Source organism: Gobio gobio, assembly GCF_949357685.1.
Source record: "Gobio gobio genome assembly, chromosome: 22".
In the NCBI taxonomy this organism is placed as follows: Eukaryota; Metazoa; Chordata; class Actinopteri; order Cypriniformes; family Gobionidae; genus Gobio; species Gobio gobio.
In genome coordinates this window covers 9,970,948-9,992,753 of record NC_137118.1, presented here as the reverse complement: position 1 = coordinate 9,992,753, position 21,806 = coordinate 9,970,948, and the positions used below count along the sequence as shown (strand labels likewise).

Below are 21,806 nucleotides of genomic sequence, written 5' to 3'. Positions count from 1 at the left end.
AGCTTTTAAACTTTTACATTTGCTTTAAATGGTGAACTATAAGATTTTTGCAGTAAAATATCCAAAAACCACTAGGCCAGTGTTATATATTTTGTTCAGTTGAGTACTTTGAATATCCCAAATGTTTCCAACTATTTATAAATCGTGAGAAATTGCTATTTTAACCAAGGAACCGGGACGTGTGAGCTATGCGTTTGAGGGAGTCGCCTGTCGATTGCGTCATATCTGCGTTACCCTCGGTTACCGGTTTTATTTAGCAGAAACGCTGTACTCACACTGCAGTGTGAACAAGTGTCATAGCAGCTGCCGAGAGAACGGCAGAGTAACATCATCAACACACTCAGATATATCTAATACGATAAACAGAGTTGCGTTACCTCATACTCATGAGTGGAAAAGTGGAAGTGGCGCCGGCGACCGTGTCATAATAAAAGTCCCGCCGGCGACTATGCCATAATAACAGTCCCACTCTTCAATCGCTCCCGCAGCCTTGCTCAGCTCCACAACACTCGGTCCTGCTCTGCTTCATACTACAGTAATGTTAATAATCGCAAACATGAACATGATTTCTGCCCGAGTCCTAACCTGATGCACCGGCTGTGAGGTGAAGACCACATGTCCCAAGATTCTGCGCTCAAACGTGGCGTCATCAAACCACGCCTTTGTTTTGAACAGGCGACCTCTAGTGGATGGAAAAGTTACAGTGTAGCTTTAAGTTAAATTGCCCCAATACCCTAAAAGTGCTGTTCTTCTTGGTAAAAAATGTATGTGATGAAACTGTGAAGACATTCTGTACTTTTGGCTCATATTCCTGTTTTAATCATATTTACAGTTTTCTTGACACCACAGGAAACAGAGCATATTTGTCTTTAAAGGGATAGTCTCTAAAGTCTCATTAATTACTCGCCCTCATGTCGTTCCACAGACTTTCGTTCATCTTTGGAACACAAATGAAGATCTTTGATCAAATCTGAGAGCTTTCTGTCCCTGTGTTGACAGCTACACAACTACCACTTTGAAGTGTTCAAAAGTTCATAAAGCGATTGTAAAACTAATCCATATGAATGGAGCGGTTTAGTCAAACATTTCTGAGGAGACTTGATCGCTTTATATGATGAACAGATTGAATTTAGGCTTTCATTCACATATAAACATTCATCAACTCACAGTTGTGGTAAATAATCAGTTGTGGTAAACGGAAGCTCAAGCATTTTCGCTTGACGTGCGAGAACCAATGAGGTTATTCTCGTGTTACGCAGCACGTTTGAGCTTCAGCAAGAACCAATGAGGTTAATTCTCGTGTTACGCAGCACGTTTGAGCTTCAGCAAGAACCAATGAGGTTCATTCTCGTGTTACGCAGCACGTTTGGGGTTCCTCAAGAACCAATGAGGTTCATTCTCATGTTACGCAGCACGTTTGAGCTTCAGCAAGAACCAATGAGGTTCATTCTCGTGTTACGCAGCACGTTTGGGGTTCCTCAAGAACCAATGAGGTTCATTCTCATGTTACGCAGCACGTTTGAGCTTCGACAAGAACCAATGAGGTTCATTCTCGTGTTACGCAGCACGTTTGAGCTTCAGCAAGAACCAATGAGGTTCATTCTCGTGTTACGCAGCACGTTTGGGGTTCCTCAAGAACCAATGAGGTTAATTCTCATGTTACGCAGCACGTTTGAGCTTCGACAAGAACCAATGAGGTTATTCTCGTGTTACGCAGCATGTTTGAGCTTCGACAAGAACCAATGAGGTTCATTCTCGTGTTAAGCAGCACGTTTGAGCTTCAGCAAGAACCAATGAGGTTCATTCTCGTGTTACGCAGCACGTTTGAGCTTCAGCAAGAACCAATGAGGTTCATTCTCGTGTTACGCAGCACGTTTGAGCTTCAGCAAGAACCAATGAGGTTCATTCTCGTGTTACGCAGCACGTTTGGGCTTCCTCAAGAACCAATGAGGTTAATTCTCGTGTTACGCAGCACGTTTGGGCTTCAGCAAGAACCAATGAGGTTCATTCTCGTGTTACGCAGCACGTTTGAGCTTCGACAAGAACCAATGAGGTTCATTCTCGTGTTACGCAGCACGTTTGGGCTTCCTCAAGAACCAATGAGGTTAATTCTCGTGTTACGCAGCACGTTTGGGCTTCAGCAAGAACCAATGAGGTTCATTCTCATGTTACGCAGCACGTTTGAGCTTCGACAAGAACCAATGAGGTTCATTCTCGTGTTACGCAGCACGTTTGGGCTTCCTCAAGAACCAATGAGGTTCATTCTCGTGTTACGCAGCACGTTTGAGCTTCCTCAAGAACCAATGAGGTTCATTCTCGTGTTACGCAGCACGTTTGAGCTTCCTCAAGAACCAATGAGGTTAATTCTCGTGTTACGCAGCACGTTTGGGCTTCAGCAAGAACCAATGAGGTTCATTCTCGTGTTACGCAGCACGTTTGAGCTTCGACAAGAACCAATGAGGTTCATTCTCGTGTTACGCAGCACGTTTGGGCTTCCTCAAGAACCAATGAGGTTAATTCTCGTGTTACGCAGCACGTTTGGGCTTCAGCAAGAACCAATGAGGTTCATTCTCATGTTACGCAGCACGTTTGAGCTTCGACAAGAACCAATGAGGTTCATTCTCGTGTTACGCAGCACGTTTGGGCTTCCTCAAGAACCAATGAGGTTCATTCTCGTGTTACGCAGCACGTTTGAGCTTCCTCAAGAACCAATGAGGTTCATTCTCGTGTTACGCAGCACGTTTGGGCTTCAGCAAGAACCAATGAGGTTCATTCTCGTGTTACGCAGCACGTTTGAGCTTCGACAAGAACCAATGAGGTTCATTCTCGTGTTACGCAGCACGTTTGGGCTTCCTCAAGAACCAATGAGGTTAATTCTCGTGTTACGCAGCACGTTTGGGCTTCAGCAAGAACCAATGAGGTTCATTCTCATGTTACGCAGCACGTTTGAGCTTCGACAAGAACCAATGAGGTTCATTCTCGTGTTACGCAGCACGTTTGGGCTTCCTCAAGAACCAATGAGGTTCATTCTCGTGTTACGCAGCACGTTTGAGCTTCCTCAAGAACCAATGAGGTTAATTCTCGTGTTACGCAGCACGTTTGGGCTTCAGCAAGAACCAATGAGGTTCATTCTCATGTTACGCAGCACGTTTGAGCTTCGACAAGAACCAATGAGGTTCATTCTCGTGTTACGCAGCACGTTTGGGCTTCCTCAAGAACCAATGAGGTTCATTCTCGTGTTACGCAGCACGTCTGGGGCACGTTCAAAGCTCAAACCGGTGCGCAACGTTTTGCTACGGTTTCCGGTTGAACGTCATGTTTCCTGGAAATGGTGCGCAACAGGTTTGAGATGTGTTTTATCTCGTTTGGTGGGTGCGTCAAAAATGTCAGCCCAATCAGCAGCAACATGTATATAAAACACGTTGTATTAAAGAGACAGCTCACACAATGGGTCCAAGTAAAGTTGTTTACAAATGTGTCCGCTGCAGCTCAGTATATGCAACTATTGAAGATATTAGAAGACATGATTGTCGTAAAAAAAATTTATACAGTATATATATCAACATGATGATGTATTTATTTATATTTTTAGCTTCATTGCAAGGCAAATTTCATATATGGTAATTAAGTGCTTTACATAAAAAGGAGAAAGAAAATACAAGCTATTAAAAAAGTAAGAACTAGAAATAAAATAAAATAAAATTAGAATTGATTACCAGGAGATAAAAAAAAGGTTCATTAAATGGGATTGGGATATGTTGTCTTTTATTCTGGACGGCAAGGGCAGTGATTGCATGTATTTTGCAGTATTAAACACGTATTTATATCGATTTCATCAGGCTCAGAAAATCATTCAAAAAGAACACAAAGAATGGCCTTCTCAGCTGCCATAGTTGCAACTCTTGCGTCATCAGAACAGGGTGTTCAACGCAGCACCGTTTCCGTTTAAAAAACGTTTTGCAACGTTTTGTTGGGGCTGAACGCAGCCCTGAGCTTCATCAAGTACCAATGAGGTTCATTCTCGTGTTACGCAGCACGTTTGAGCTTCAGCAAGAACCAATGAGGTTCATTTTCACGTGTCAAGCAGGTTCAGTTGAGCTTATGTTAATGTTCGCTGATCATTTTTAATCTGTGAATAAAATACTAAATTCAGTCTGTTCATCATATAAAGTGATCGTGTCTCTTTTTGACAAAAAACGCTCAGTTCATATGGATTCGTTTTACAATCTCATGAACTTTTTGAAGCGCCAAAGTGGTAGTTGCTTAGTTGTCTATGGAGGAACAGGAATCTCTCAGATTTCATTTGTGTTCAGAAAATGAATGAAATTCTTACGGGTTTGAAACGACGAATAATCACCAAATACTTCTAGGGGCTACCATATAATAAATATATAAATAATACAATAAAATGCCCCATTACTTTTCACAAAACAGACTTTCAATGAGGAAGGGATTATGAGTTAATGAATGTGGTGAGCAGTATTAATCTTCTCAACAGTCTGCCTGGAGTATTCCTCACTCGATACCTGCCAGACTCATTAACATCCCGGGTCTCATTTAATAAATGTGTTAAAATAGGCTTAAGTAGATTAGATTTTATTATAGATTTTGTCTGCCGGTCCATATATTAATGCCCCTGCAGGTCAGCCTGCCTGCCCACTCAATACGGTCTTCTGCGGAGGTAATAGCTGATAAAATATTCTCAAGCCAAATCAATCCAAAGTGTAGCGACAACACAAGACGACTTCGCTGACATCAATACAACAGCAAGCAGACATAACCGCATCACTTTGATCAGAGCATTTGTGTGGCCTCATTCTGCCATGGATCCTGACAACCTGGAGGCAGAGGCAAGAAAGGACATGCCATGATTAGGTGTGCATCTGAGGCTAACCACACACACGCACACACCTCTCGCCGGTTTCTAACAAACATGACAGCTTGACATTGCACCTGGGTTCGATTCATCTGGATCGGGTCCCAGACAAGTGTGAAGAAGAGAGACAGCACGGGAACTGAGACAAAGAGAGTTTGCAGCCCTCCTAGTAACCTTGTAGGAACATTGCAGCTTTTGCACATTTTGAGTATTGCTCAGCTGCCGCATGTACAGTATAGAGATGATTTTCAATAAAAGCACTCTCTGGCCGCACACATTCACACTCTCATCCTCGGAGGTACTTCAGACTGTTTGATGAGATTCAGTTGCCATGGAGACAGCTGAAAGTGATTGATTGGCCAGCACCTGAAAAGTGCTCACCGAAACTTCTAGATCAACCAGTTATTTTTAAAGGCCCTGTGGGAAATCTCAGCATGAAGGACGTGAATCAAGAGAAAGTTTGCTACATCCATTCTGAAGGTCACTGCAAAAATACTGGCACAATTAAAGACGAAACTCTCATTTGCATCGCGCATTAATGCGTAGAAGTTTACGCTGGCACGGTTTTGAGACCAGACCACAAAACCAATCATAAGTGTACATTTTGGGAAATTGAGATTTATACGTCACGTGAAAGCTGAATAAATAAGCTTTCCATGTGGTGTATTTGTTAGGATAGGACAATATTTTGCCGAGATACAACTATTTGAAAATCTGCAAAAAAGTCAAAATATTAAGAAAATCGCCTTTAAAAGTTGTCCAAATAAAGTCCTTAGCAATTTTTTATATATTTACAGTAGGACATTTACAAAATATCTTCATGGAACATGATCTTTACTTAATATACTAATGATTTTTGGCATAAAAGAAAAATCGATCATTTTGACCCATACAATGTATTGTTGGCTATTGCCACAAATATACCCGTGACTGGTTTTGTGGTCCAGGGTCACTTATCTGTCCTTCAGCTGCTTCTGTGGTTAAGAAATAACTGTGAAAATGAGAATCATCACGAGAAATCAGAGATCATATTAATATTTCTCCTTGGAGATGCGGCAAGGACAGTCTTAAAAGCATCTCGCATTTAATCCCACCCCTTTTCCATCATGTTATTCATCTATCAGAGAAGAATGCCATTTTATAGCTCAACTTATAAGCATGACATCAGCAATGTCAAGGTCACTGGTTTGATTCCAAAACATACAGTGCATTCAGGGAGCAGTATAGTCAGGCAAATATTTAAATGTAGAGGTCAAATATCTTTTTTGAGCATTCAGAGTTTTCACTTCCCTGCCAGTTCATTGTTCACTCCCTTATACGCAGGCATGAACAGATCCTCTCTCGGGACTAGACATGACTCTATATCACACTGGGTCGCTGACGGGGCCGGACACACTGCACAGAAAGGCAAAGTCTGAAAAACACGGTCACAAACGCTTGTCTGTAAACAAAGACAATGATAAAGTGAGAAGACAAAAAGCAATTTGTAACCATTTCACAGACAACTGGTGCTGCGTCAGGATCATGTGAACTGAATACAAAGTGCAACACTGAGAAGATCATCTCCTCGATGGACAATTACTGAATTTTGCTCTCTAGGGACATCATTTAAGATACAATGAAAGTGTATTTTAAAAAGGTTTTTTTTTTGGATGCTGAACAAAGTTTCAGACAAAGTTGGTCTACTACTAGAAGTAAAGATACTACTATTTTAAGCTCTGTTTACAAATATGCACCTATATTAGTCTTGCAAATGTTTGTAAACTATTGAGTGCACTCTAAAAAATGGATGAACTGCGATTTAAACTGAGGATAACGTCGCCCTCCAGTGGACGTTTGAACAATTGGTCATTTATTCATTTTTTGGCAATTTTTCATAAATAGCATCTATCAAACCAATCCAAATCACTATTTCCTTGGTTTTAAATTTAGGAAACCTTACAAATTTGAACGCTTTTGAAAGAAGTCTCTTATGCTCACCAAGGCTGCATTTATCTAATCAAATATACAGTAAGTAATATTGTGAAATATTGTGTTCCCTATTTTAATACATTAAAAATGTAATTTGTCATTCTAATAGCTGCTCATTTATTTTAGGATGTTGAAAACGGTTGTGCTGCTTAATATTCTTGTGGAAATTGTGATACTTTTTTCAGGATTCTTTGATGAAAACAAAGTTCAATGAATAGACTTTATTTGTATATATTAAACTTATTAAAGCATTCATTAAATGGAAAACTTTTTTAAACATTGTCTTCGCTGTCACTTTTAAACAATTGAATGCATCATTGATGAATAAAAGTTATTTTATTTGTACATTTTTGAATGGTATAAGTATTTGTTTCCCTCCCAAACAAGGGGAAGTGGGAACACGATGCATTAAGAGCCAGGGGGTGAAAACTTTTTGAATTTGAAGATCAATGTAAATTAAATTGTACTTAATTGGTCTTCCAGGAAACATGTAAGTATCTTGTGTTGCTTCCAAAGGGCAGAACTAACTGGGGGAAAAAAAGTGTTATTTAAACAACATTTGGACATCTTCATCCTGTTTAAAAGTTTTCACCCCCCAGCTCTTCATGCATTGTGTTTCCTTCTAAAGCAAGGGTCTCCAAACTCAGTCCTGGAGGGCCGCTGTCCAGCAGAGTTTAGCTCCAACCTCAATTAAACACCCCTGAACCAGCTAACCAGTGTCTTACTAGGGCCTTGTAAGACACTGATTAGCTGGTTCAGGTGTGTTTATTTTGGGTTGGAGCTAAACTGTGCAGGACAAAGTTTGGAGACCCCTGGGGCAAATACCATGAAGCCGGTTTAGCTGACTAACCAGATATGTTTAAGCTTAGTTTGTGCCAATCCTGGGTTTTAGGTACCATTAAAGTGGTTTGGCTTTTAGCTGTGTTCATCTCCATAGGAACTTGCGCTCCACTGCTAACCTGCTCCAGGGCAGGTTATGTTCTGGATAAGAGATCTCAAACTGAAATTGGACCAATCAGCTGCGAGCAAAGTGACACACCTCTGATGCAATAAAGTAATTTCCCCCTGTTTCTACTCCAAATTAAAAGGTCACTACATAGCAAAATGGTTTTTAAAGACTAAAGCGTCTGGCTTTTAATAATGCTTATTTATAAATGATTTAGATATAATTTATGTAATTATTATACCCTTAATCAATTACACATGTATCATTTTAGTTAATCAATCATTAAAAGGCACCAAGTTCAAATTAATATAAACAGCCTATTTAAAAGGTAATACAAATAAGATTTAAAATTAATAAATAAAGCTATAAAAATTACTACATGTGAGCTTAAATGTTCAATTCTCTCTATATATCAACTAAACTAACTTCATAACTTTTAATTGCATCGACGTAGTACGATTTTTTTATAGACAGCTCTTTTCTTCTTGCGGTGTAAATTTGTTTAAATTCTTAATATTTTTCAATCATGTAATATTCTGCAGAAGAGAGAAATTAATCTCAGTGTCACTGATCCACAGCATGTGATTGGCTGTTCAGTGCTGATGTCACAGCTAAACTCCTAAACTCAGGATCAAAGCCTGAGTTGACAGAGAAAGCTGATGATCAGCATCATGGGATCAACAAAGCCTGAATAGATTGGTTTTGTCAACTCGAAACTAATCTTGTAACCCTGAGTTTGTTAAACCACCATAATGGTACAGGGACTGTTCTGCATCAGTGAACGTTTGAACCTTTTTAAATAGTTGTGTTTGAGTCCCTCAATTGTCAATCCTCAGTGTAAAAAGATGGATCTCAAAATCATAGTCACTGCTGGAAAGTATGCAAAAAGATGCTGGAAAACTGAAGAGTTTGCAGGACCTGGAGGATTTTTCTGAAGAACATAGGGCAGTTTAACTGCTCAGGACAAACAAGAGACTCATGAACAACCATCACAAAAAAAACAAATGTGGATCATCCAGGGAACGACACACAGTATTGAGAATCAATGGTTCATAATCTTTTGAATGTTCATTCAGCTTTTTTTGTCTTGTGGACTATATGTAAACATCTTATGTAAAATATCTTATTCAGGACAGTACTAGATAAAAAATAACATGCATTTTGTATGATCCCTCTTATCTTGTTCAAATTATTCACATTTTCAGCAAGATTCTGCAACTTTAGAGCTGCACTGTATGCGTGTGTGTATATATAGTTAAATAAAACACTCTTAGAACCTTATATCATCTTAACATTTTTAATATAAAGCTTTTGCTTTTATACAAACATCAAAGACATAAGGCTTTTTTTCTTTTTACATAAATTACATTTCGAATACATAGCAATACTGTGATTATATTGTGAGATTTTACACTATATTGTTATTGTTAAAGGAACACGCCGACTTTTTGGGACTTTAGCTTATTCACCGTGTCCCCCAGAGTTAGATAAGTCCATACCATTCTAGTCTCCGTGCGTGCCATAACTCTGTCTGACGCACCCACCGCTAGCCTAGCTTAGCACAAAGACTGGAGGTAAATGGCTCCAGCTAGCCTACTGCTCAATAAGTGACAAAATAACGCCAACATTTTCCTATGATGTGATGTGTGTAGTTACATCGTGTACTAATACCGTCGGTGTATGAATGAGTGAAAGAATGGGTGAATGTGAGGAAATATGTAAAGCGCTTTGGTGGCCATGGGTCTGTTGAAAGCGCTATACAAATGCAGTCCATTTACCATTTAACCATTTAACCATGGTACGGCACAAAGTTCCTTGATCATTACGCAGGAATGAGAGTTCCTAGCCATATCGGTCTAGAAAATTGCAACTTTTAATTTTCAGTTCAGTCTACACGATGTAACTATACAAATCACGTTATTTAGTCACTTATTGAGCAGTAGGCTAGCTGGAGCCATTTACTTCCAGTCTTTGTGCTAAGCTAGGCTAACGGTGGGTGTTTCAGACAGAGTTATGTCACGCACAGAGATGAGAATGGTATGTATGGACTTCTCTAACTCTGTGGGATACGGCGGACAAGCTAAAGTCCCAAAAAGTCGGCGTGTTCCTTTAATGAAAAAAAAAAAAAAAAAGATCTGCTACTGAAAATAAAAGGTGAAAGTCCATTAAGATGAGTTTTAATCTGCTTTTCTTTACTGAAAGAATATTTGCAAATATTAAATCTGCAATAAAAGGTGGGTAGTAAATGTGACGTTTAATAACTTTTCATAAAAGCCTCTACTTATGAGAAGGTCTCAATTTAATCCTATCTGTACAAGAACGAAGAGCACACTAAAGACAGAGAAGAGATCATACACAACCCTGATGTCAGTAAGATCTTTTTACATGGCTGAACCCGCATATCCTGACTACGGCAGACAGTTAATTACGGATTTGATCGTTTTTGGTAGTATTCGAAATGACGATGACCAAAAATAATCCAGCATCATCTTCTGAGAAGACCGACGTTGTGCTGTAAACAACTGTCTGAATTTTCCTAACTAAACATCAGATTAAAAAAAAAAATTAAAACATTTTATATTCTCAAAGCTGATTAGTTAATTCTGCAGACTATAAAACACAGAGGTTGCAGGTCAGATCTCAAGCAGTTCAGGAACTGCTGAGTTAGTGTGAACACATTCCTGCTGTCATTGTACCCTTGAGAATCCAATAAGCAACCATTATCCTACCTCAAATCATCTTCAGATGAATCTATGCTGAGAATGTGCGTACACAGAGGTCACATCTTGCCTGCGGTAATTAGATTGCAAAATGTTTCAGATCCACATCAACGTAAACATATAACTGCCTTCACACTTTCACTTCACATTTAATGACATTGAGCGCCAGGCTGAGAGAATGCAAGATAGAGAGATCGTGTGCAAGAGCTTTTCGTGCCTTTGTGCCATTGTTGGTCTATGGGAAGACATCTCGCAGGTGCCCACAGGTCGGTCAGCCCAGCTGCACGTCCATGTCGATGGGACACAGCACGTATCTGGGGTCAAGTTTAGGCGTGAAGTCACCAAAGTGTCTGGAAGCCTCGGTCCCGAAAACATCAAGCACTTTTCTGTTCATCAGAGCAAACCTGGACAAAGAAATCAATGCCTTTATGTGTTCAAGAATTCATATGCATAATGAGACTTATTAATCAATTCGATTTCCCAGTAATACTCACCTGCCCTTTGTCAACCGCAGTAGAAACTTCCAGTATGATGGTCTCAGATTTTGCACTTCCATAACCGCCTGCTCAGATCCATCCGGGACATATTGAACAAAATTATTTACAAATAAATCACATGAACTACGGGCATGTTTCCAGTAGGTTTTTGAAACTGTCTTGAATTTACTGCGTTGTAATTCAAAGCCTGACAAAGCAATTTTTGTCTTTCTTTAATTGAAACTGCACTTGGCGTGATTCTCATTCAGTTCACGACCGAGTCATCAAAAAGTCACACGGGCACAAACGGCTTCTGCATTTTAAAGTAGTTTGTATTTTCCCTTGGTGGTGTAAAACTGTCCTTGGGTATCCAGAAGGTGCTTTTAGGTAGATTTTTAAAAACATTTCGAACTCACCGCTTGAAAACAGATGGCGGTGGAGATGGCATAGATTACGGTGTCAGCCTCTGGGAAGTACGGAAACCTGCCTGCCTCGATCCCTTTGAAATACAACGTCTAAAAAGACAGTGATTAAATTATTAACAGTGTACACACACACACACACACACACACAAACACATATACTGAATATGTAAATATTTTATATTATAAATAGTATATTGTATAAAAGCTTCTGCCAAATGCATAAATGTAAAAAATATAAACTCTTTTTGAAATCCCCAAATATCTATTGAACTGTATAATTAAAAAAAAAAAAATTTTTATGAATCATATTTAAGATATAAGGCTTTTATGGTAATTTATCGACAGAAAAAAATGCCAAAAAAGGATGAAACTTGGTTTTAAATATATATTAATAATATATACACCGATCAGGTAAAATATTATGACCTAATATTGTGTGGGTCCCCCTTTTGCTGCCAAAACAGCCCTGACCCATCGAGACATGGACTCCACTAGACCCCTGAAGGTGTGCTGTGGTATCTGGCACCAAGATGTTAGCAGCAGATCCTTTAAGTTGCAAGGTGGGACCTCCATGGATCAGACTTGTTTGTTCAGCACATCCCACAGATGCTCGATTGGACTGAGATCTGGAGAATTTGGAGGCCAAGTCAACAACTCTAACTCATTGTTGCGTTCCTCAACACATTCCTGAACCATTTTTGCTTTGTGACAGGACGCATTATCCTGCTGAAAGAGACCACAGCCACCAGGGAATACCGTTTCCATGAAAGGGTGTACATGGTCTGTAACAATGCTTAGGTAGGTGGTACGTGTCAAAGTAACACCCACATGGATGCAGGACCCAAGGTATCCCAGCAGAACATTGACCAAAGCATCACACCGCCTCCGCCGGCTTGCCTTCTTCCCATAGTGCAATCAGTGTTATTCACTTCACCTGTCATAATGTTATACCTGATTGGTGTATATGTACATAAATAAATATCAAACACTGAACCAGCCACCAGAGACATCATTGAGGAGCCATTTGGACTCATTTGAAACCACAAAAAAAGCAAAAAAAAATTGGTTACCTCCACTAGTTTGGAAAAGAGGTACATGGAGATAGAGGTGCTCTTGTAGAAGAACATTGACGTGCCAGCAAGAAAACCTAAAAAGACAAAAATGTGAGCTGAGAATCTAATCTGACTGTGCAAAAGGAAAGGGGTTCAAAATACAATTTACCTGCTATGAGAGCGTGGAGCTCGTCGTCCAGGTTCCGCATCCATCTCAGTAAGCAGCTTGTGCCCTTTCATAAAATGGAAGTGAGATGAAGAGAGAAAAATGTTACTGAGAAAGGTGAAGGAAACAAAACCCCCTACAAGTTGCACAGAAACGTGCCGTCTCATAGCACTCCATCTCAGTGAAGTACCTTGTATATACTGACAAAAGATCCCAGGAAAGCTCCTAGCTGGAAGTTCTCTTTGTTGTAGAGCAGCCAGAGCAGACGAGAGGGTTTGGTGAAGGCCTGTCTGAATGCTGATGGAACCTTCAAACAGCACTGAATGAGGTAACCCACGCTGAACATCCGAATGAAACCCTTTAAAAAAAAACAAAGCAAGCATCTCAGAAGCTGCTCTCAAGAAAACATCCAGCAGCTTCACACCAGCTGTCAGTTAGTGAGCAAAGGGCACTGCTATATCGACAGAGCCTTTCACCCAGATAAACGCTACACGTTTATGCATTCGCAGTCTCTCTCCCGTTCAAGCACGTGCTCAGAACAAATAGATGAATGGTTTGAAAGACAGCAGGGTTAGGTGGTCTCAGACTCTTACTTTAACACAGTAGGAGATGCAGTTGTCTTGATAGTGTTTGCAACATCTATGCCTGGGTCCATGTTTGCATCTAAAGGGGACAATACACGCACAATGAATGCAAATGCACAATACGTTATGAAGCAGGGGAACATTCGCACATGACAATAAAGCTTAGCTGACTGATGAATAAACATGAACGCAAATTAGCTCACAGTGGCAAATGCAAGTAAAACCATTTTTTTTACCCACTACTAACAGCACTGAATGAGGGAGCACATTTTTAAAGAAATTAATACTTGTATTCATAAACGATGCATTAAATTATACATGTATTTAATGTCACTTTTGATCAATGTAAGATTTACATTTCAAATAAATGCCTTTCTTTTGAACTGCATTCATCAAATAATCCTGAAAAAAAATGTCTCACGGTTTCCACAAAAATATTAAGCATCACAACTGTTTTCAACTTTGACAAGAAATGTTTCTTGAGTAGCAAATCAGCATAGTAGAATGATTTCTGAAGGATCATGAGACACGGAAAACTGGAGTAATGATGCTGAAAATTAAGCTTTGCTATCAAAGGAATAAATTAAAAAAAAAATTTATTATTATTATTATAATAACTATAATATAATAATATATATCACTATATTACCGTTTTTAATGTATCTTTGATATCAATGCAGCCTTGGTGAGCATAAAAAAATCATATTGACACCAAACTTTTGAATGGTATTGTGTATGTGTAGTTTTTATAATATAATTTATTTCCTCAAATATATATGCAGATTGTGTTTTAATTTGCATTTTTATTATTGTGGTCAATAGAATAAAATTGATCTCATAAATTCTCCTAAAAGTCTTTAAAAAGAAAAATAACACCACATTTGATAAAAGAGTAACTTCATTTACAATTAATATTTATTTGTATTTTTTTCATACTTTGACAGTTCTAAAAATACTTTAAAAAAAAATTATCTTAATTTTTCCCATGAATAAAAGAGTGCAAGTAATTATGTCTAATAAAAAAAACTCAATTAACTCAATTTTAATCTTTAATTATATAATATTTTTGGTGGTTTTGGTTGGAATAAAATTTTCTGTCAAAAATACCAGTCTTGTGTTCAAATCTGAAATATGTTTTCTAGGTACCGGTATACATCTCACTCACATAGAGTCTAGGAGTTTGCGTGTAAATGCTCTGATGCAGCTCCCCCTGGAGGCAGGCGTGTGCTCTGGTCTCTCATCCGGTGGTTGGGCATCGCTCTCTGAACCCTGTGCGTATGCTTGCTCAGCCAGGGAAGAGTGTGTCGGGATCTCCTCCTTCCCAACTATAAATCTGCCACAGCCAGACACAATCTCCTTTAACAGCCTGACATGACTTTATACTCTGAACAGGGTGTTTCCTAGGGAAATCCTTGGGAATTTAAGTATGTACAGGAGTAAATAAATCGATCGATAAATTTAAAAATCGATAAATAAACTTACTTTAAGGCAGAGAAAGCAAAGCCATTCAGTCCGTCTTTACATCTGAAGATAAAACCAGAAATTGGGAGGGTCAACGTTTGCAATCGTACAACTAGGTTTTTATATGTTCTGAAGAGCGTGCTTGTCTGTCTTAAAGGGATAGTTCACTCACAAATTAAAACTCTGTCATCATTTACTCACCTTCAAGTTGTTCCAAACCTGTATGAATTTCTTTCTTCCGCTGAATGCAAAAGATGATATTTTGAAGAAAAGTGGTAACCAAACAGTTGAAGGGCCCCATTGACTTCCATAGTACTTTTATCCCTTTTTGGTTAACCGCTATTCTTCAAAATATCTTCTTTTACAGGTTCGGAACAACTTGAGGGTGAGTAAATGACAGAATTTTCATTTTTGGGTGAACTTTCCCTTTTAATGCTGGTCCTGGAGGACCTTAGCAGGTCTTGGAGCCTCTACTAATGAGAAGATGATGTGTTAAATAAACAAGATCACCAGTGCTTGGGTCCTCCAGGACCAATAAGCTGACCGACTGACCTGAAGAAAAACATGTAGAGAGATGCGGTCAGGCAGAAGAGAAGAACCTGCAGGGGGAAATGTGGAAAATATGAGATAGACATCACACAAAACTTTATGATCAGGTCAGGGTCAGTTCAAAGCAATAATGCTTTTGCAAGCATGTAAAGTGCTGTTATATCAATAGCACTAAATTATCTCACTGCATGATGTAATTGAAATACAGATACACTGCTGTTCAATAGTTTGGGGTTGGTAAGATTTTTTTTATACAGTATATGTTTATTATACAAGGAAGTAATACAGTATGCAAGGAAGAATTATATGGTTATATGGTATACATATTGTGAAATATTATTACAATATAAAATATATTTTACTGAAAGTTATTTTTATTTGAAATATAAATCTTTTTAACATTATAAATATCTTTACTGTCGCTTTAAATCAATTTAATGCATCCTTGCTGACTAAGCATACTAACCTCAAACTTTTCAACGGTAGTGAAACTGTAACGTACCTCTCCATGTTTCATAGGCTTGACGAGACCCCTCGTGACAGCCATCCGAAAAATCGTTTCCGTTGCCTGGAAATGACAGAGCACTCAAGATCAAAATTAGCAGTGGGTTCCTTGAAACAGACAATTTTAATCACAGCTTTCCAGAAACAGTAACATAAGTGACAGATAACAGATGCAATGTTGACTACTGCCAGGAAATGGTCATGCAAGTATGAACAAACTGTCAGGAAGATTGAACACTGTGGAACTGAAAAGAAGCGATGCTGAATCGTCTTACCAGGTTTGCCATGTATATTGTAAGAAGACCTCTCCTGCATAAGACAGACAAATGACATAAGACCTCTATATATAGGAGTAATTGAGTTGTGACATTACTTTGTGTTATTACAAGTTCACTGTGTGCCGATGTTAAGGCCCAGTCACACCAATAATAATCAATAAAGAACAATACATTTTCAATAATTGTTCTAATTATATGAGAAGAGACGTCCACACCACAACTATAACAATAATGACACAGCCGAACAATATCGTTGGAATCACTTTCAGAACAATTTTTTTTCCAGCTGATGAATGATAAAGACACTGACAGCCAATCAGAATCCACCTGACTTTAACTCTTTCCCCAGCATTTTTGATAATTATCCCAAAAAGGGAATTCTAGCTTCATTCATTCTTTTTCTAATTAACACTTGAATGTGGGTGTCATAAAAAAGCAATATTTAGAACAATTTCAGACTACAATGTGCATAAGCAATGTGTTTATCGCTCGTTTCTGCTCCTTTTTTCCCTGTGTTTTGATCCAGAGCTTCTCTACTCTTTCAGGAGTTGCGTAATAACGCCTCATTGCGGGGAAGCATTGTCAAAGACGCTGTATATTCCTATACAGTATCTTTGACAATGCTTCCTCGCAATGAGGTGGGGCCCTCCGACTACTTATGAATGGGAGAAAGTGCAACGCCCAATATGGCAAATAAGCCCTGCCTCCTAAATGAAAGAGCCAATCATTGATTAGTAAAGTCATCACATCACTGCAGCTGCCGTTAGAAGCTTCGGTTGCTATAGAAACAGGCAGTGTTCTGAGAGCCCGTACACACAAAGACGCATTTAGCTGTATATGTAAAAATGTTGTATTGTATCAGCGTTTCATCCAGACGGATCCGGCGTTTTGAGAGACTCAGCTTTTTATCTCATAATTAGGACTTTTAATCATAATTTAGATTTTTAAAGTCAAAATTATGACTTAAAAATCTAAATTAAGATAAAAATTAAAAAATTTGACTTAGCATGTGATATTTTTGACTTTTTATCTAATAATGAGGACTTTTACAATCATATTTTCAACATTTTATCTTATAATTATGACTTAGCATGTCGTATTTTCAACTTATCATCTCACTATTATGACTTTTAAAATCATATTTTTGACTTTTTATCTAATAATGAGGACATTTAAAATCATATTTTCAACATTTTATCTCTTAATTATGACTTTATGATCATTGAAATGAGCTGATCAGTAATATAGTTGAATATTTAGTGTCCCCAACTGAGCAAGCCAAAGCCAAAGGCGACAGAGGCAACGGTGGCAAGGAACCAAAACTCCATCAGGTGACATAATGGAGAAAAATACCTTGGGAGAAACCAGGCTCAGTCGGGGGGACCAGTTCTCCCATCTCAGTTTCAGTGCATCTCTGTGGCAGAATTACAGCGCCACATACTGGTCTGGCATGTATACTACATCGTTTTGAGTCGGTTTCAGTGGTTTCATGTGTGCGCAGATATTTCTTGAGACTATTTTTTTTTTTTAGAACGAGGAACAAAAAAAGATTGGATAGGGAAAGTCTGGCTTCGTGTGGATGTGGCCTGAGAAACACGCTGCACATGTGCATTAGCTTTGTCCAGGCTAAACATTTTATTTTTTTGCCATGATTTGAGTGTTTAGAAACCAAATGTGTGAGACAGTGTTGTCAGATTTCATTGGTGATTTCAAATACGAAATTTAATCATAAGCTTTGGAGAATTTGCCGTTGTCTCATAAATAACGGAACATTTCATCAACATCAGAGAAAGAGTTTAAGAGCTCAATTGGTGTGGACGCTAATAAAGTTATCATTATTGTTATCTTTATATTTGTCCTCCATTGTGTGGACGGGCCTTTAATCTTTTTCATCAGAGAAAGAGTTAAAGAGCTCAATTGGTGTGGACGCTAATATAGTTATCATTATTGTTATCTTTATATTTGTCCTCCATTGTGTGGACGGGCCTTTAATCTTTTTCATCAGAGAAAACGTCCATATGCAAATTCAGTGTAAATGTGGTTTAAACTTTGCATGAAATTTGTATAAAAGAAAGGCCAAAGGAAATCTGATCAGCATGAAAGGAAAACGTCAGGGCTAACCTGCTTTTCCGCTCTATTAGTATGGCGATGTATGAGGCCGGCAGTGCAGCCCCAAAGCCGGCTGACCACGAGTAAAAACGTCCCAACAGCTTCCTGAATAACAGAAGAAAACAAAGGAAACAATGAAAAGGACAGCAGGTCATTTATAATCATAAACTACACAACAGAGCTAACAGGCGTCCTTCCAACCGAGGATAATATCGCTGCTGAATATTTGTCTCATTTAGAAGGGATTTTAATTTATTCACAAAGTAAGTGAACTACATTCCGGTCATGCAGAATAACGGTCATAAATCCAAAAGTTTATCTCAATACATAATTTATCTCATGTTTCAATGGTCTTAACAATCCTATTTGGACGAATACGTGCGTAGACTCTGAACAGCTGATAAGGACAGGGACTCAAAGGTTGCTTTACAGCTCTTGTTCCAACAACGGTACACGTGGGACAGCAAACGTTTCCCAGTATTGCTTGTTAGCAGAATTGTGTTAAGATTACCGGAGAATGCAGAAAAACGCAATGTAGAGGCCTCCATTTGCAGTCAGGAAAGATGTGGATTGCAGGATCTCAGGAAGCAGCCTTTTCTTGTAATAATCCTTTTTCCTCCTTCTTAAAATGGCTGCAATCTGGAACACAGAAGAAAAAAATTATATTGCATGTTTGGGAAGATGAATGTGTATTTAAACTGGGTCATTTATGTAGTAGAAAGGGAAATTATTTTTGAATTTGGTGCCTTCTAGACTGAGAAAAGACAGAAAATGTATTTTTGTCTCATGTGGATGAAAGACAACAACTCCCAGAATGCACTTGCTTCGCTGCCCTACGAGGCCACTCCCAAAGCCACGGCCACTAGTTATCACTTGCCTACCGCGGCACCGCCCCCCCACCGTCGTTTTGATTTTCATAGTAATTAAATAATTTCGTTCAGTTAGAGAATAGACACTACAATTAAAAACTGAACGTGTCTTTTCAATAAAGCGTGAGTGAGCCGAACGAAAGTCACGGCAGAAACGCAGCAGGAGTCAGATTTCATTCATTACAAGAGCGAAGAGCTGAGTTAAGCGTGGCAGTCATTCACGGCGCGTGTCCAGTCTGCCGCGTTTTCAGATCATGCCTATGGAAGCTTAACTTTCATAGGAATTCATTGTAAAGTTGAAACACTCACTTTTCTCCGCACCGCTCCGTTATGAATGCCCGATTCGAGCGGCCGTGCACATTTACATTCTGTGAGTGAAATCTCTCCCCTATGGGTGGGTTGAAAACATGCGGAACTAGCTCCTTCTACTGGCTGTAGTCTATAGCCTCAGGCCAAAAAATCCTCAGATGGCGCAAAATGACGATATTTGCGTCATCGGAGGATTTTTTCCCAGAAATAAAATGCATAATTCTCTCGTCTCAGGGGGACATGAGGGGGGAAAGTACCATAATTCAAATATACTAACAGTTTTCTACTGATACAAAGCTTAATGCGTATCGCTGAAGTAACCCTTTAAGGAAAAGTTCCTGTTATTCAAAGAATTGAATTTCTGACTTTACTCTGAGCTTTTAAAGTTGTCATCAAATTAAAATGGACAATACTTTTTTTTTTTTTTTTTTTTGAATATTGCAGTATTTATTATAAATAATTTATGTGATTTACGCAATCAAAAATAATGAGCTTATGTGGCACAATAGACTACAGTTTCAATATGACATTGCCTGTAATTTTTGCAGTGGCATTACACAAATACATTGGTTTCTGTAGATGCTCAGCTGTCACTGTGGTTTGTCCCCCAAATACTACTGACCTACTGTCTAGTGATAGACTGAGCCATAGTTTTTGCGAAACTGAATCAAATGCCAGCACTGCAACCCTACAGTTCAGGTGTTGCTACACTGTGAACTGCAGTTATGCAATGGAAGCAAATGACACATCCAAAGTTGACACAATGATGATCCCCCTGTCAGATCTATAAGGACTGACAGCCAGTAATGCCAAGTCATCACAGGCAAGTAAATACAAGATAACATTCCCTGATGAATAAATATACTAATGTGGCATTTAGCCAACAACCTGAAATCCAAAAAAAAAAACCATGAAATCAAAATTGACAACTTTTTTTAATGCAATATTGCCGTATTTATTATAAATGATTTATCTGTGCACAGCATTATTAGCAGTGTTGGGGAGTAACTAGATTACCGTACATGCAACTAGATTACATAATTTAATGACAAAATAAATGTAAGTTACTGAGAAAAAAAAAGTGTAATTAAATTAGTTACTTATGAAAATGTTAATGATTACAAAGGAAGTTACATCTGAATACTTTCTGTGAAAAGCTAGGATATGTTGGATAATATTAATTTGTTGTTTTGCGTGTTTTTGATGTGCACGATGCTATTCTGATGCTTTTGATTGGTTGGTCTGATGCTTTAGTCTTGTCTGAATTTGCAGAGCTCCACGTCTGCCAATTACATCAATCCACATTGACGCTGAAAGCTTTAGGCTACAACCTGTCTGAGAGTTGCCCCCATGGCAAATCATAAAAAGGTGTTTCAGCGCTGGAAATGTTCAAATTAATTAAATGTAATCAGTTACATTACTTTAATAAAGTAATTGAAATAGTTACATTACTTATTACATTTTATATAGGGCAATTTGTAATCTGTAACCTAATACATTTCCAAAGTAACCTTCCCAACACTGATTATTAGGCCCGAGCAACAACGGTTGCTAATTACCAGTTTATTTTAATGAGGGACAAATCGTGAACTAATCGTTCAAACCAGATTTCCCAAGAGATTATGATTCCTCTGTTTCTCCTCTGAGGGTTAGGATTAGGATTAGATGTGGATTTTAGAGATAGGGACCAATACGTGGCAGCCCCCCCACTGAATGAGCCAATCAGAGGCAAGGCTGTGAGAACGATTCATTGAAAAGATCCAAAACGCCGAAAACGAATCGTTCACGCATCTGACATTACTATTGGTAAATTTTAATGTAAACCTGTGAAAATCCTGGGCAAATAAAACATCTCAACCTAAACCTTGCTTTGGTACACAATAATAGTTCGTGTTAAATCTGCAGTTTAATGAGAAAGACAAACCAGGCAGTTTATCATTGAATTAAGAGTGCCATAATTATAATTAACACCATCATTTAAAAAACACTGTAATGCGAAAACAAAAGCGAAAGTGCCAACATTTTGCACAAAGTTCCGCAAAGGAACATTTGACAGTTTAATCAGTATCAGTCGCTTTCTCTCCCTCTCAGCTCACCTGAGCATGTCATCAGTCTAACGACCTTTCTTTGACACTTTAAAAGCTAGTCAATATAAAACATGACAGGTTGAGACACACTTTTGTGTTTTTATTTCTAAATAACTTAGCAACTGTCACGGGCCCTCGCATCGTCCTGCAGGACTCTGATGTAAGTTAGCCGCCAGGCTAACTGCGCCCTTGCCAGGGTGAATTAACGGTTAGACGCGCGTAGTTCCACTCACCAGATACAGAGGAGCATATATCTTGAATGAGACCTCCAGAGCACCGGCTGTCACCTGGAGGGTGGAGGACGTGCATGAGGAACTCCATGTGTGTCCTATCTCATAGCAGCTATGCGGTATGGACTTGCTGAGAGCAGCCATGTTTAGCAGCACAACACTTCGGGAGCGCGCGTCCACTGTTTCTCGCAAGA

The 21,806-nt window shown here is 38.8% G+C and overlaps 1 protein-coding gene across 5 annotated transcripts; it reads right to left on the bottom strand.

The window, feature by feature from the left end:
• Window positions 1-9,075: 9,075 nt before the first annotated feature.
• On the bottom strand, window positions 9,076-21,806 carry tmem135 (transmembrane protein 135). Of its 5 annotated transcripts, none has more exons than XR_013815530.1 (16): window positions 21,616-21,806; window positions 18,629-18,756; window positions 18,130-18,222; window positions 16,006-16,039; window positions 15,729-15,794; window positions 15,230-15,276; window positions 14,699-14,740; window positions 14,382-14,549; window positions 13,226-13,295; window positions 12,823-12,990; window positions 12,636-12,699; window positions 12,485-12,561; window positions 11,406-11,504; window positions 11,008-11,075; window positions 9,756-10,917; window positions 9,076-9,381 (listed from the first exon to the last, which is right to left on the bottom strand). XR_013815530.1 is itself a non-coding variant. In XM_079803926.1 (15 exons), the coding sequence occupies exons 1-15, from the start codon at window positions 21,754-21,756 to the stop codon at window positions 10,785-10,787; spliced, it is 1,398 nt and encodes a 465-aa protein (XP_079660052.1). In that variant the 5' UTR covers window positions 21,757-21,806; the 3' UTR covers window positions 9,076-10,784. The 5 variants fall into 5 exon arrangements, 1 of the variants encoding a protein (XP_079660052.1); XR_013815531.1 differs by having other exon boundaries at window positions 9,076-9,375; window positions 9,785-10,917; XR_013815532.1 differs by having other exon boundaries at window positions 9,076-9,339; window positions 9,818-10,917.